Source organism: Rutilus rutilus (genome assembly GCF_951802725.1).
Source record: "Rutilus rutilus genome assembly, chromosome: 25".
Classification (NCBI taxonomy): Eukaryota; Metazoa; Chordata; class Actinopteri; order Cypriniformes; family Leuciscidae; genus Rutilus; species Rutilus rutilus.
The window spans coordinates 8,810,800-8,825,381 of NC_140229.1; the positions used below are offsets into that span (position 1 = coordinate 8,810,800).

Here is a 14,582-nt window from a genome sequence, read left to right on the forward strand (position 1 = left end):
TTAGACTAAAGGGTTTTGAAAAATCTCCAATGCAAAGTATTTAGACTAAAGGGTTTTGAAAAATATCCAATGCAAAGTATTTCGACTAAAGGGTTTTGAAAAATATCCAATGCAAAGTATTGAAGTGCCTAACCTGTATGTGCATGACACAAATGATATGGTTGGTTTAAAGGGATACTACACTTTTTTTGGAAATAGGCTCATTTTACAACTCCCCCAGAGTTAAACAGTTGAGTTCTACCGTTTTCGAATCCATTCAACCGACCCGGTACCACTTTTAGCATAGCTTAGCATAGATCATTGAATTGGACAAGACCATTAGCATCTCTTTCAAAAAAATGACCAAAGAGTTTCGATATTTTTCCTATTTAAAACTTGACTCTTCTGTAGTTACATCGTGTACTAAGACCGACGGAAAATGTAAAGTTGCGATTTTCTAGGCTGATATGGCTAGGAACTATACTCTCATTCCTGCGTAATAATCAAGAAACTTTGTTGCCGTACCATGAGTGCAGCAGGCGTAATGATATGACGCAGCGCCTGAAAAAAATAGGTTAGACAAACTTAGTCCCGGTCACGTTGGAAGTTACTGAGCTGGGGACTATTTTCAGGCGCTGCGTCATATCATTACGCCTGCTGCACTCATGGTACGGCAGCAAAGTTTCTTGATTATTACGCAGGAATGAGAGTATAGTTCCTAGCCATATCAGCCTACAAAATCGCAACTATTCATTTTCCGTCGGTCTTAGTACACGATGTAACTACAGAAGAGTCAAGTTTTAAACAGGAAAAATTTCGAAACTCTTTGGTCATTTTTTTGAGAGAGATGCTAATGGTCTTGTCCGATTCAATGATCTATGCTAAGCTATGCTAAAAGTGGTACCGCCAGACCCGGAGTTCGGCTGAATGGATTCGAAAACGGCAAAACTCAACTGTTTAACTCTGGGGGAGTTGTAAAATGAGCCCATTTCCAAAAAAAGTGGAGTATCCCTTTAAGAAAAGATGTGCTACTTTTCTCTAAGCAACCAGACATTTTCATCTAGTGTATGATCAAATGAGAATCTGATCATTTTACAATGGATTGATTTAAACAAGGGGTTTTCAATCTTTCAGATGCCATGGACACCCAAATATGACCATCCTTGTGAGAGGGCCCCCCATTCTAAAATATAAAAGGCAGCTACTGTATATATTTTCATTTAAAAAGACCCAATTTATACTGTGTAATAATAATAATATAATAAATGTGGAAAACATGGAAAATATTTAGTTTCTATTACATCACATACTAAGAGATGGATCTCTCTCAAAATCCTAGCTACAGAAGCCACTTGGCAACTGCATAGCAGTGTGGTAGTGAGTTTTGCATGGGCAAGGAACACTCACATTTTTCCTCAGACAGTGTAACAAATAGCTTCAGTTTCCAGGTGCAATTTCAGTGTGGAGTTAATAAGCAGCAGAACAGTAGTGTTATTATCATTATGATGTAATGTGGACAAGAGGGCGGGATTGGCTTCAGCAGCACGTCTTCCTGTTCCAGTCGAGGAAACCGAGCTATTTCATAATCAACTAAAGCCGTTATTGCTCTGTTCTTTTGAATATGTTGTTTACCGTTCTGCTTATTTGCGGAGGACTCGTGGGGTTTTACCTGCTGCTGTGCGTGACGGTGTTGCAGCTGCCAAAATGTAAAAGTACAGCCAAACTGCACGGGAAGACGGTGGTCGTGACTGGTACGTGTTTCGGTTTTAGTGCGTTTGTTTATTGTCCTTAAACAGTTACACGTGTCTTCATTTTATTCATTAGTCGGCTTAAAACAGATTTGATGGATTTTACGCTTTTCGTAAACACATTTTAGTCGTGTTACATATCGCAGAAGTGACAGCTGAGCTAGTGCACTGACGGTTCACACTCCACACAGGCGTTCGAGATAAGCGACTGAACAGATATGATTGACATTTGAGCTGGTTTACTTCCAGGAGCAAACACGGGTATCGGCAAAGCCACCGCGCTGGACCTGGCGAGAAGAGGAGCTCGTGTGATTCTAGCCTGCAGAGATGAGAGCAGAGCTCAGGCTGCTGTCACAGACATCCAGAGGGTGAGAGAGAGGGACCATATATGTCAACTGTTTGTAACTATTGTCGTTGTATACAACTGTGGGATAAGGACCGTTTCTACTAAGATATATATAAAAATAAAGTTCCATTAGGGGAAGTATGGTGGTTCACTGCTGAGCTGCGTCGAAATCTCAGGACTTGTCTGGTTTCATTAGACATTTGTATACAACATGTTGATATTTTTTTAATATATTGGGATTTTATATGCAGATGCAAACCCGCAGCACTAGAATAATAAAATAATGGTTAAAATAGTATTATATGAAGTGTACGTAACGTGTGTGTAATGTATATATAAACCGTTATTGATGATCACAAACGGCTGTGATTGGCCTATTGATCTGACCAGCGCTCAGTAAAGAAACTGGAAGCACGTGACAACGTTGTTTATATAATGCTTGTGTAGCAGTTTCTAGAGAGCACGATGCCCGGTTAATCCATCATACTAAGATTCTGAAACAGTTATTTAATAGAAAATATACAAGGAGAAATAAAATGCTTTAAAAAAAAAAAATTATTCGATCGTTCTGGACCAATTACAAACAATTTGAGGGCACTTTTTCAGCGGCCTTGGTTCCAGAAGTATTTTTACTAATATATATATACAGTGCTATGCATAAGTGAATACACCCATGCTAAAGTTGACTAAAAAGAGGAATAAAAAAATCATATTTTGGAAATTGAACTTAATGCCTTAATTAAAAAAATTAGGAAAAATCCAACCTTTAAGGACACCAATTTTCTTTGTGAATGAATAATGTATCGTAAATAAATAAATGTTCTTCCTTAAAATGCATGGTGCATAAGTGTGTACACCCCTATGTTAAATTCCCATAGAGGCAGGCAGATTTTTATTTGTAAGTAGGCCTAATTAAAAAAAAAAAAAAAAAAAAATTAGGATACTATGCATCCTGATAAAGTTCCCTTGGCCTTTGGAATTAAAATAGCCCCACATCATCACATAGCCTTCACCATACCTAGAGATTGGCATGGTTTTATTTCAGTTAGCCTAATAGCTAGTTTGATTTGCATTGAGAGATGATCTTATGGAAAGTACTCCATGCCAATCTCTAGGTATGGTGAAGGCTATGTGATGATGTGGGGCTATTTTAATTCCAAAGGCCAAGGGAACTTTATCAGGATGCATAGTATCCTAAAAAAAAAAAAAAAATAATAAAAAAAAATACTTAAAAATAAAAATCTGCCTGCCTCTATGGGAATTTAACATAGGGGTGTACACACTTATATGCACCATGTATTTTAAGGAAGAACATTTATTTATTTACGATACATTATTCATTCACAAAGAAAATTGGTGTCCTTAAAGGTTGGATTTTTCCTAATTTTTTAAATTAAGGCATTAAGTTCAATTTCCAAAATATGATTTTTTATTCCTCTTTTTAGTCAACTTTAGCATGGGTGTATTCACTTATGCATAGCACTGTGTGTATATATATATATATATATATATATATATATATAGTATGGTGTTGTGTGGTTGTGTCCACAGCAATGACACATTTATATGCAAACACCATATAAAGGTGATTTTTTTTTATTTTATTTTTTTATCCGATGACCCTTAATTAAAGTGCTTGCTCACACCTCTCTGCTGATCATATTAATATATCATCCTCAAGTCTCTGTCACATTTTTTTCTGACTTTTTTTCTCAATGAACTACTCACTCTGGCCTATGCTGTTTCCTTTTATGTTATCCTGCTCTGTGACTTCAATATCCATTTGTCTGTTCTAATGCCAGTGACCTTATATTAACTTTGGATAATTTCAGTCTTGTACAACATGTCAACTTTCCTACTTACTGCCGCGGTCACACTCTTGATCTTGTTTGCACTTCAGGATTTAATAATATCTCTAGCTCACAAACTGGTATTTCTGATCATAAGCTGATAACAGTTAGATTTGATTTCCCTCTTCACAAAACTACTATTAATTATCGCAATGTTAAATCTGTTCCTCTGTCATTCTCAGACTCCATTAATGCATTTTCTTACTTGTGTACTTGAATGTCTTCTTACTCTGATTTCTCTTGTCCTTCTGCTGTTCTCTCAAATTACAACTCTGCTATCTCTGAAGCCTCGGACAATCACGCCCCTATGATAACTAAGCTGGTACCTTCATCTCATGCATCACCCTGGTATACACCTGAGCTCCGACTACTTAAACAAATTGGAAGACGTCTCGAGCGCCGATATAGGAAAAGTGGCCTGGAAGAGCATTATCAAGATTTCTGCTCACCAGCTGAAATACAAGTCTGATCTTAATGCCACACGTACAGCATACTACTCCTCCGTAATAAACACTGCTAAAGGTAGACCTAAGACATTATTTTCAACTGCTAACAAACTTATATTAACCCTTCAACGCAAACTGGCTCAGTTGACCTCTGCAACTGCTTCCTCCACTTTTTTGAAAATAAAATAAAATCTATTTATGAAACATTTTCATCTAACTCATCAGAAGTTTCCTCTAACTGGTCCTCACCTCAGCCCATAAAGCACATCCTCTCTAGCTTTACTCTCACCAGCCCATCCTCTGTTAGTGGCCTAATTGCTCAAACTAGCTCATCTACTTGTCAGTTAGATCCAGCACCTACCTCACTTCTTAAAAGCTGCCTATCTCAGTCCCATCTCCTATTGCTCATTTGATCAACTGTTCTATTTTTTCCGGGTCTGTCCCGCTATCATTAAAAACGGCTGCCGTCACTCCCATTTTAAAGAAACCAGGGCTAGATTCTTCTGCTATGAATAATTCCAGACCTATATGTAATCTTCCTTTTGTTTCTAAGCTGCTTGAAAAAGTAGTCGCCTTGCGGTTACAAACTCATCTCTATGCCAACAATCTTCTTGATCCCATCAATCTGGCTTTCGGCCAGGCCACAGCACTGAAACAGCATTGGTAAAAATTACAAATGACCTCCTAATATCTGCTGATTCTGGTTGTTTTACTGTTCTCATCATGCTTGACTTAACAGCAGCTTTTGACACTGTATCTCATCACATACTTACCTCAGCTATCAGCTATCGGCATCACGGGTAGTGCTTCATCTTGGTTTATATAATATCTCACTGATAGACAATTTTTTATTACTCTCCATAACTTCAAATCTTCTCTGTTCTCTCTCTCTCTCAAGGTGTCCCTCAAGGCTCTGTTCTTGGACCACTTCTGTTCAGTATTTATTTGTTACCTCTTGGTCACATTATCCATAGTCATGGTCTCAGCTAATTTACATATCAGCTCGTTCCGTCGCTGCTCTTCCTCTGGACTAAATCTGGTTACATAGCAACTTCCTAAAATTTAAGAATGATAAAACTGAGGTTATTGTTTTTGGTCCACCATCCCTTTTAAAAAAAGGTCTGAACTGAGTTTATCTATTGATGGAGCCACATTAATTCCTTCTCATATTGATAAAAATCTGGGTGTAACATTTGATTCGTCTCTTACATTTCAATCTCATATAAGTTCTATTACCAAGACTGCATTCTACCACCTTCGCAATATTGCCCAACTGCGACCTACTCTCAGCACTAAAGATACTGAAACTCTAATTCATGCTTTGATAACCTCTCGTCTCGTCTACTATATCTCGGTTCTTAATTGGGCTGCCTGCTAAAACAATAACTAGACGCAGAGGCGGACAGAGTACACAGCTTCATTACTTGAGTAAAAGTACAGATACCCCTTGCTAAATTTTACTCAAGTACAAGTAAAAGTACTACAGTCAGATGTCTACTTAAAGGGACATTAAGTAGGAATTTCCCCCATCTAGTGGTGAAACTGTATTTTGCATTCAAACGAATAATGCTCTCCGCCTCGCTTTTTCAAATGCGCGTTGCATCTACGGTAGACGTTATGTACCAAAAAGCTATGACAGGATGTCTTATAATAGCACTTCGAGTTTTTCTTCGGGTGAACAGGTTTGTTATTTAAAACAAACTGAAACTTGAATCAACGAAAAAAAGAATGTTACAGTATAAATTACTGACTGTGAAAAACATTAACTATGGTAGTTAGTAGTAATGCCGCCTTTATTCGTTATATTTTTGAAGTACGTGCATTGTTAGATATCATCATCATCATCCGTGCCTTCTCTAACGTTACTTTACTCAATAGCTGCTATTCATCAAAGAGCCTGTTTAACTTACTATGAATAGAATAGATAAATAGATATAACTATAAATGTTCTACTATCTATATAATAAAGTTCACAACCAAGCAATGAAAAAAAAGCTTGTAATTAAGACCGTAACATTGACTTACCTGTCGAGAAGAAAGCAGGCAACTTCAGCATCTCTTTTGAAAGCTTTCTCCTGCATTAGCAATCCCGACACTAACCCTTGTTTTTGTAATCTCCGGTCACGTTTCCTTTTACGGTCTATTTTGGACTTTTTCGATGACGAGGACTCATCCTGTGACTCAGCATATGTATGAATGAACGGTGTATAAATAACCGTGCAGTGCAGCCTTTTAAACTTGCCGCGGCAGTGACAAGCGCCTCTCACTGCTCTGCTCCTCCGCTTCTGCTGGCTTCAGTCGTGACGCTGGCTCTGAACGAAACGCGTTGTGGAAACGCGTTGGCCTAGTACTTTTTGTCCCTCTCTGCTATTATAGTTTTTCAAGATGGCGGAACTACATGGAAGCCTCCGTGGACCTACCCGTCCCATGTATATAAAGATAATAAATTCTTCGTTTACGAGGATTAGTCTGATCATTGGCATAGGTATTTGTACACCATTGAGGGCATATTTATGAATAAAAATATTGATTTTAGATAATAAAATACCTAAAAAGCTACTTATTGTCCCTTTAAGTAAAAGTACTGAAGTACTTGTTTTTAAAAGTACTTGAGTACAAGAGTACATTTTCTAAATATTGCATTACTACTGCCACAGTGCTTACATTGGTAAACACAGCAAACACTTGAAGCGAAAACTATCATTAACTTGTTCAGAAAATTGAAATAGTCTGGCGAGTGGGGCCACGGGTTGGCACATTCCCGGGATGGACCTGCTGCGTCTTCATCCATTGTTTCGTCCATGGTTTCGTCTCTTATCTAAATCTGACCATGGAGTTGACTTTGGCGGAAAGCTGAAGGTGATTGCTGATAGGCTGTCCCAATCAGTGGCGCCTGCACAATCCAATCACGTTTGAGAGGGAAACAACAAATTGAGGGTTTTTTTTTTGTATGTTTTTTTAAGAAGTAACAACGGGTGCTCACGGTTATGGATAGAAATGTAGCGGAGTAAAGAGTACAATATTTGCCTCTCAAATGTACTTGAGTAAAGTCATGAGTACTCCCCAAAAATGATACTCGAGTAAAGTACAGATCCCTCAAAATTGTACTTAAGTACTGTATTCAAGTAAATGTACTCCGTTACTGTCCGGCTTTGACTAGACTACAATGTGTTCAGAATTCTGCTGCCAGAGTCATCAATAAAGTCAAGAAATTTGATCACATTACCCCTTTTCTCTATAATCTAAATTGGTCACCTGTTCCTGTCTGCATTCAGAATAAAATTCTCTTGTTAACTTTTAAATGTCTTCATGGACTTGCTCCCGATTATTTATCTGAACTTCTGCACTATTATTCACCCCCCTCGCTCTCTCCGGTCATCTGACTTAAAACTGCTTACTTTACCTCGCTTTCGTCCTTCAACAATGGGTGGTAGATCATTCAGTGCTGTGGCTCCGAAACTCTTAAATTCTCTTCCTCTAACTCTTCGTGACACTTCTATTATATCCTCATTCAAATCTCAACGAAAACCTTTCTTTTCTTACAGTATTTCCAACCCTCCTCTGTTTAGTGTTCTGTTGTTTTGTTACTGTATATTTATATATGTACTATGTGATGCATACTAATGCTTGATGCTGTGTTTTTGTTATCTTCTTGTACAGCGACCTTGAGCTTGGAAAGGTGCTTTATAAATAAAACATTTTTATTATTATTATTATTAAATCTGTGATTCTGTTATATAAGTTTGCTGAATTAACATTTCATTGCCATCATTTAATGCTATATTGTTGTGCATTCATTTGGAACACAGGAAACAGGAAACAAAGAGGTGGTGTATATGCACTTGGATCTGGGCAGTCTGAAGTCTGTGAGGTCTTTTGCCGAAAACTTTCTCAAGAAAGAATCCAGATTAGACATTCTTATCAACAATGCAGGTAGCTCTCAAATATATGCAATTTTATTTTATGCATTGTTACAATCAGTTACTTGAATTTTCAACTAATTCAAAATTTACATCGGGTTTAAAAGCCTTAAATTTGTTTCCGTGTTTGTAGGACTTGTAATAGCTGGCAAGACTGAGGATGGCTTTGGAAGGATCTTTGGCGTCAATCACCTCGGTCACTTCCTGTTAACCATCCTGCTGTTGGAGCGGTTAAAGGAGTGCGGCCCCAGCAGGGTTGTGACTGTGTCTTCAATGGCCCATTGGTGGGGGAAAATTGACTTCAACTGCATCAACACTCATAAAGATTTGGCTTTAGGAAATTCAGCAATGGACTTACTGAAGTTGTACAGTCACAGCAAACTCTGCAATGTCCTCTTTACACACGAGCTGGCCAAGAGACTCAAAGGCACAAATGTCACCTGCTACAGTCTTCATCCAGGTCAGTAGATGTTCTTTATTCTCTGAAAAGCAGTACTTGATAAAGTATCATAGGTCATATGCAGTTAACGCTGATTTATTTATTATAGGGGCCATTAAAACGGACATCGGTCGTCACAGCAATCTATGGTGGCGGCTGTTCATGGCACCAATTTTGCTGCTTTTCTTTTCGGATGTGGATTCTGGAGCTCAGACGTCTCTTCACTGTGCAGTTCAAGAGGGCCTTGAGCCCCTGAGTGGACGCTACTTCTCTAGCTGTGCAGTGCAGAATGTTCCTGCTAAAGCCAGAGATGATGCAGCTGCCAAAAAGCTTTGGGAAGTCAGCGAGAGTCTCGTTGGTTTAGCATGAGAGCATCAGCTTTATTGCATCTGTCCTTATTGCACAGTCTAGTGGCACCTGTGGTCGACTCAACCGTATTGGATAAACCTTATAAAAAGCCTGTGTAGAAGACGTGTGGTTCATAACATGCTCTGAACGCAACAAAGGGGCTGTTTAATTCCTCTAATAAATATGCTCTTTGATTGTTTTACAAATTGTTCGTACAATATCCCAATATCACTTGTGTTTTATGTAATAAAGTTACCACTACATCAATCCTGTGGCTTTGTCATACCAGAGTAAAGACGTAACACACAAAAGGCGTGTCTGGGGATGATGAGGCCTTTAGTGTGTTGAATGTGTCACCTCTCCCAGTTAAAATATGTGATTGCTTTAGTAAAGGAACAACATGCACAATCACCTGTGGACTGCATGTGTCAAAAGTACGTCAAGAGATGTCAACAGTTCTTCTTTTAACCCAGTTAGATAACTCATAATAGTTTGCCTGAATGGTGATGTCACTTTTACTAAGATATCAAACAACATTCAAGCATTTTCTTAAATTTTACCAATAGCTACTACAAATTTAATGTGGTACTCAGCTACACATTTTTAGTAATAATAATGTTATTTTATCAAATATATATATATGTGTGTGTGTGTGTGTGTGTGTGTTTATTATATATATTGTGTTCATTTAATTGTGATGTTTATTTGATATTTGTTGCAAAAAAAAAAAAATTCAGGAATTAAAATTGTATTGGACTGTGTTTGTAAAATAAAATATAATACAAAGACAATAAAACAGCTGATATAAAAACTAAGAAACTTTATAAATGTAAAGGCATCTTCACTGATCTGTTGTTTAAAAATTATCGTATCCAGTCGTTAACAAAAAAATTATGAGATGTACAGATTTATCATTTAAATCTTTTGGCATTTAACCCTAGGCCTATTGTTCGCTTGAGCACACGCAAACCGGTCTGGTGAAACCCATGGCGGGGGGATGGAGAGAAAGCCCGGACCGGTTTCTCAGGTTCTCGGCCGGGCGGAGTACATAAAAACATCCTGCAGATTCTTGCAGGTCACAATCATGTTTCATCTCATCGTCGCCGCTGCTCTCATCGCAGGTCTTTATGTCTTCTTGGTGGAGACGTTATTTAAGAAGTCCAAATGTAAAGGAACCGCTGATATGACGGGGAAAACGGCCATTATTACAGGTGAGGTTTGTGATCAATGTTCTCATATTATGGTAACTTAAACCTGTGGAAAATGCCGCGTTAAATGCGTTTTTGTCGTCTTTACGTTTGCTTTCTCTTTTAAATGTGATCTGAAACACTGGGGAAAATATTTCGTACTAGTAGCCTATTTTTGTCTGGTTTTCCAGTACAAATCTAAACATTTCTTAAATCAATAACAGAGAAGCAGAATGACTGATTTTTTTTAGTCAGGTTTACTAAAAAATGTATCATGAAGGTAGCCTGGAGGACCTATTACCAGGGTATCATGAAGGATGGGTATCGTAAAAAGTTTTAACGGTATTACTAACGTTACTCTTACCGATACCGCTTATCGATCCGGTAACGTTACTTTAACGGTATTCCTATCGGTACTTTTTATATATATTAAAGATAAACAATTAAACAAAGGTACACATTATATAGGCCTACACAGTGCTTTAATTTCATGAAGGTCTCTAACATTACTGTTCAGGTATGGTCTAAAAAGAAATATAATAAAGTAATCAAATGTAAAATAACACTGTCTATCATAGTAGATTAATGCTTATTAAAGCTGAAGTTAATAAGTGAGTTTATGCTTAACCTTAGTTAAAACAATAACAATTAAAAAATGTCAGTACAAAAATAATCTCGATATTTGTAATAGAAAAGAAAAGAAAACCTCTGAGTAAGAAAATTATCTTAGCTTTCTGTGAACCTGGAATTTGTTTCAGGCGGGAATACAGGTATCGGTAAAGCCACCGCTCTTGATCTGGCTGGTCGTGGAGCAAGAGTAATTCTAGCCTGCAGAAACCAGAAGAAAGCTGAGGCAGCTATAAATGACATCAAGAAGGTGAGGACCATCACTTGAGACCACTGATTCAAGAGTTTAGAGTGTTTATTAACCCAGATTTGTTGTTCAGGACACAGGAAGCAATGATATACTGTACATGAAGCTTGATCTTGGAAGCCTCAAATCTGTGCGAGCTTTTGCTGAGAACTTCCTCAAATCTGAGTCGAGACTGGATGTGCTCATCAATAATGCAGGTAAGCCAAACCCTCAAAACTGTTTCAATATGTTCAAAATGTTCAAGATTGGGGGAACCAAAGGTTAAAAGTTTGGCCATCTTGATTGACCACTTATCTGAATATTAGGGTACAAGGTATTAGGGTACAAACATGGCACTGCAATCAAAGGCTTTTTCTGTTCAGGTCTTGTTGCAGATGGTCTAACTGAGGATGGTTTCGGCATAGAGTTTGGAGTCAACCATCTTGGACATTTCCTGCTCACATGTCTTCTGCTGGACCGTCTGAAGGAGAGTCCTGCTGCTAGGGTCATCACTCTATCCTCCATGGCCCATCGCTGGGGCAAGATTGATTTTGATTCTCTTATCGCCACCAAAGACCTGGGGTCAGGGAGATACAGCTGGCAGTTCTTCCAGGCCTACTGCAACAGCAAACTCTGCAACGTCCTGTTCACTCACGAACTGGCCAAGAGAATGAAGGGCACAAACGTCACCTGCTACAGTGTTCATCCAGGTAAAAATACTTGATATGTATAGTTTAGTTAAATTAATGTTCTGGCATTATTTACCCACCTTCCTGTTGTTCAAAACCTGCATGATTTTTTTAATTTCTTTGTACGTCATGTGAATTCCATTTTTTGCGTTCCACTGAGAAGTCACACAGGTTTGGGATGACGTATTACATCTGCCACGTTTTTACTGGCACATAACCTACCAGAGTCAGTTGTGTCATTTCCCTGTTATTCACAACTGGTTTCATGGGCTGTGTTCGAAATCGAAGTTCGGAAGGGCTGCCGTTTTTGCATAGTTTGTGCTTTCTGTTTAAGAGTCATTTGAAACTTGCAAACGGGCAGCTCCAGTAGTAAAATAAAAAGATTTATCTTGAACTAACGATAAACCTTAACTAAACAATTTAATATATCAAGTAAAAAGGAATTTATACCTGTATGATATTACGCTGTGGCCACATTGGACCAGCGGTTTGAAAATTGGATGGGTGAATGATTCAGCTGTGGGCGCCATCTTCTGGTCAGATGCGGGAATTCATTCAGCACGACCCTCACAGTGCATCATGGGTATACTCTAGCCGTTGAGCGTACATCAGTTGTACACTAGTTATTGCAGTGCATTGCGGGATTGAGTGAGTGCACTCGATAATGTCCACTATGGTTTCGGACACCACTACAAATGGCTGTCCCCTCAAATAGTGCCCTATTTAAGGGTATAGGGGGCGATTTCAGACACAGCCATGGAGTTTCCATTGATTGGAAGCAGTAGGTCATCCGGGTACTTTTCGCCTGTTTTTCTATATACTATTCTAATACTTTGAATTCGTCATACTGTTTTGACGTACTGTTTTTTGCATATAATATATAGTATGGAAGTTGGCATATTCAAATGCAGCGAGAGTCTTGTTCACTAATCGTGCATACGCACTTATTTGTACATAATATCTAAGTGTGTTTACAACCAACTGGAGACACTCAAATGCGAAATCACATATTTCCGTTAATAGTTTGTCACTTCAAAAGTTTGTAGGCAATTTTTTTTAGAAATGCAATAAATGACTCTACGAAAGTTTTTATTGAAGACATATTGCAACTGAAAAGTCCGAAATGTGATCACATGTAGGCCTAGATTTAGGGTACGTTTACACGACAACAATGTACTAAAAATGGAAACGTTGCGTTTTTCACGTACAGACGACAACATTGTCAAAACGATCCCCGTTCATACAGAAACTAAACTAAAACTAAAAATGCTGTATTCTGCTGCCAGGCCAGTAGTTGGCGATGTCACTTTGTAAAGAAACTCTTCACCTCTATAGACTGAACACATAATACACATGCGCATGACATTGTTTTCACAAATTCGTGTTTTTGTAGTTTACACAGAGACAAAAACGGTATCGTTTTAAAAAAATTGCACCCAAAACGACGTTGTCGTGTGAATGAACGGCCAATACGCATGACAAGTTTTCTCTTAAAGGTTTAAAGTGGAGCATGACCAAAAAAGTTTGAGAATCACTGGTACTGGGTTAAACAAACGCTTAATATTGCATGATCCCTTTTGTAGGTGTTGTAAAGACCGAGCTCTCCCGCCATGTGAGTCTCTGGCAGAAAGTGTTCATTGAGCCAGTGGCTAGACTGCTGTTCCTGGACCCAAACACCGGAGCCCAAACAACTCTTCATTGTGCCGTTCAGGAAGGAATTGAGCATTTGAGTGGACGGTATTTCTCATGCTGCGCTGTGGAGGAAGTCAGTGCCAAAGCCAAAGACGATGCGGTGGCCAAAAAGCTTTGGGAAGTCAGTGAACGACTGAGCGGCCTTTCATAAAGCCAGAGAAACTGTTTTATTTCTGGTGGATGGAGACCGTCTGTGAACTTATTTACCCCTAGAGAAAAAAAAGACGAGTATGAAGTGACGAAACTGATTGTGGCATTTTCGTGTTTATGGACGCACAATTATTTACAAGGTTTACAGTGTTTTTTAGTTGTTTGTTGACATTAAATGCTGTATGCTAGGGTGAGTTTATTTTTTTACTGTGACGGAATGACCTTTATCCTGGTTGGTTTTTTACTGTATGAAATTATATTTGATTATAAAAATCAAAATCAAACAAACATGAACAATATAGTATTTATTTCTTAACGCATGTGATAATACCCAACAGAATGAAAGTAAACTGAGTCAAACGTGAACCTTTTGTTGCATATGGCAGCAGGTCTTAATCTAAGACAGGGTTTTCAAACTGAGGTCCAGAGACCATGAAAACATTTACAGAAAAACAAGATTAAACTGTATGAATAAATATGAACTTTTTCCTTTTGAATTTTAGGAAGGCCGTCCCTTGCATGGGAATATTTGGGATCTGTGGCATCTACAAGTTAGAAAACTCCTACTATACATCACTAAATAAGAAATTGGTTAACATAATTGATAAAAATAAATACATAGATTTAAATAATACATCAAACAGAAATAGAACAGCACTATAGTAAAAACTATAGTACAGTACTGTATACAATTTTAGAATGGGGGTCTCTCGAGTCACATGACACTAATCATATTTTGGCTAAGGAGTCTGTGGCATCTGAAAGATTAAAAAACCCTGATCGAAGAAATTGTAGCTCTCAAAATTTGTGACTTGTTTGAGAAAATATCTTAAATGTGTTTTGATTGATCTAATTTCTACATTTTATTAAATAACTACCATGCAACATTCTGTGAACGTTATTTTATGGTTGCAAAATAATAACCTAAAATAAAC

At 38.0% G+C, this 14,582-nt stretch overlaps 2 protein-coding genes across 2 annotated transcripts; both read left to right on the plus strand.

Annotated features, from left to right (window-relative positions):
- The first annotated feature begins 1,223 nt into the window (after positions 1-1,223).
- Positions 1,224-9,343, plus strand: dhrs13a.1 (dehydrogenase/reductase (SDR family) member 13a, tandem duplicate 1). Its single transcript, XM_084400349.1, has 5 exons — positions 1,224-1,730; positions 1,977-2,095; positions 8,179-8,302; positions 8,423-8,749; positions 8,838-9,343. The coding sequence occupies exons 1-5, from the start codon at positions 1,601-1,603 to the stop codon at positions 9,095-9,097; spliced, it is 960 nt and encodes a 319-aa protein (XP_084256475.1). The 5' UTR covers positions 1,224-1,600; the 3' UTR covers positions 9,098-9,343.
- Positions 9,344-9,957: 614 nt separating this feature from the next.
- On the plus strand, positions 9,958-14,142 carry dhrs13a.2 (dehydrogenase/reductase (SDR family) member 13a, tandem duplicate 2). Its single transcript, XM_084400348.1, has 5 exons — positions 9,958-10,287; positions 11,022-11,140; positions 11,211-11,334; positions 11,500-11,826; positions 13,389-14,142. The coding sequence occupies exons 1-5, from the start codon at positions 10,074-10,076 to the stop codon at positions 13,646-13,648; spliced, it is 1,044 nt and encodes a 347-aa protein (XP_084256474.1). The 5' UTR covers positions 9,958-10,073; the 3' UTR covers positions 13,649-14,142.
- Positions 14,143-14,582: the final 440 nt, after the last annotated feature.

Bases quoted from the DNA above. Each gene is read 5' to 3' on its own strand.
- dhrs13a.1 (XM_084400349.1), top strand. From the start codon at position 1,601: ATGTTGTTTACCGTTCTGCTTATTTGCGGAGGACTCGTGGGGTTTTAC. The intron at 2,096-8,178 runs GTGAGAGAGAGG...TTTGGAACACAG, and splicing joins CTGTCACAGACATCCAGAGG to GAAACAGGAAACAAAGAGGT. The intron at 8,750-8,837 runs GTCAGTAGATGT...TATTTATTATAG, and splicing joins CTGCTACAGTCTTCATCCAG to GGGCCATTAAAACGGACATC.
- dhrs13a.2 (XM_084400348.1), top strand. From the start codon at position 10,074: ATGGAGAGAAAGCCCGGACCGGTTTCTCAGGTTCTCGGCCGGGCGGAG. The intron at 10,288-11,021 runs GTGAGGTTTGTG...AATTTGTTTCAG, and splicing joins GAAAACGGCCATTATTACAG to GCGGGAATACAGGTATCGGT. The intron at 11,141-11,210 runs GTGAGGACCATC...TTTGTTGTTCAG, and splicing joins CTATAAATGACATCAAGAAG to GACACAGGAAGCAATGATAT.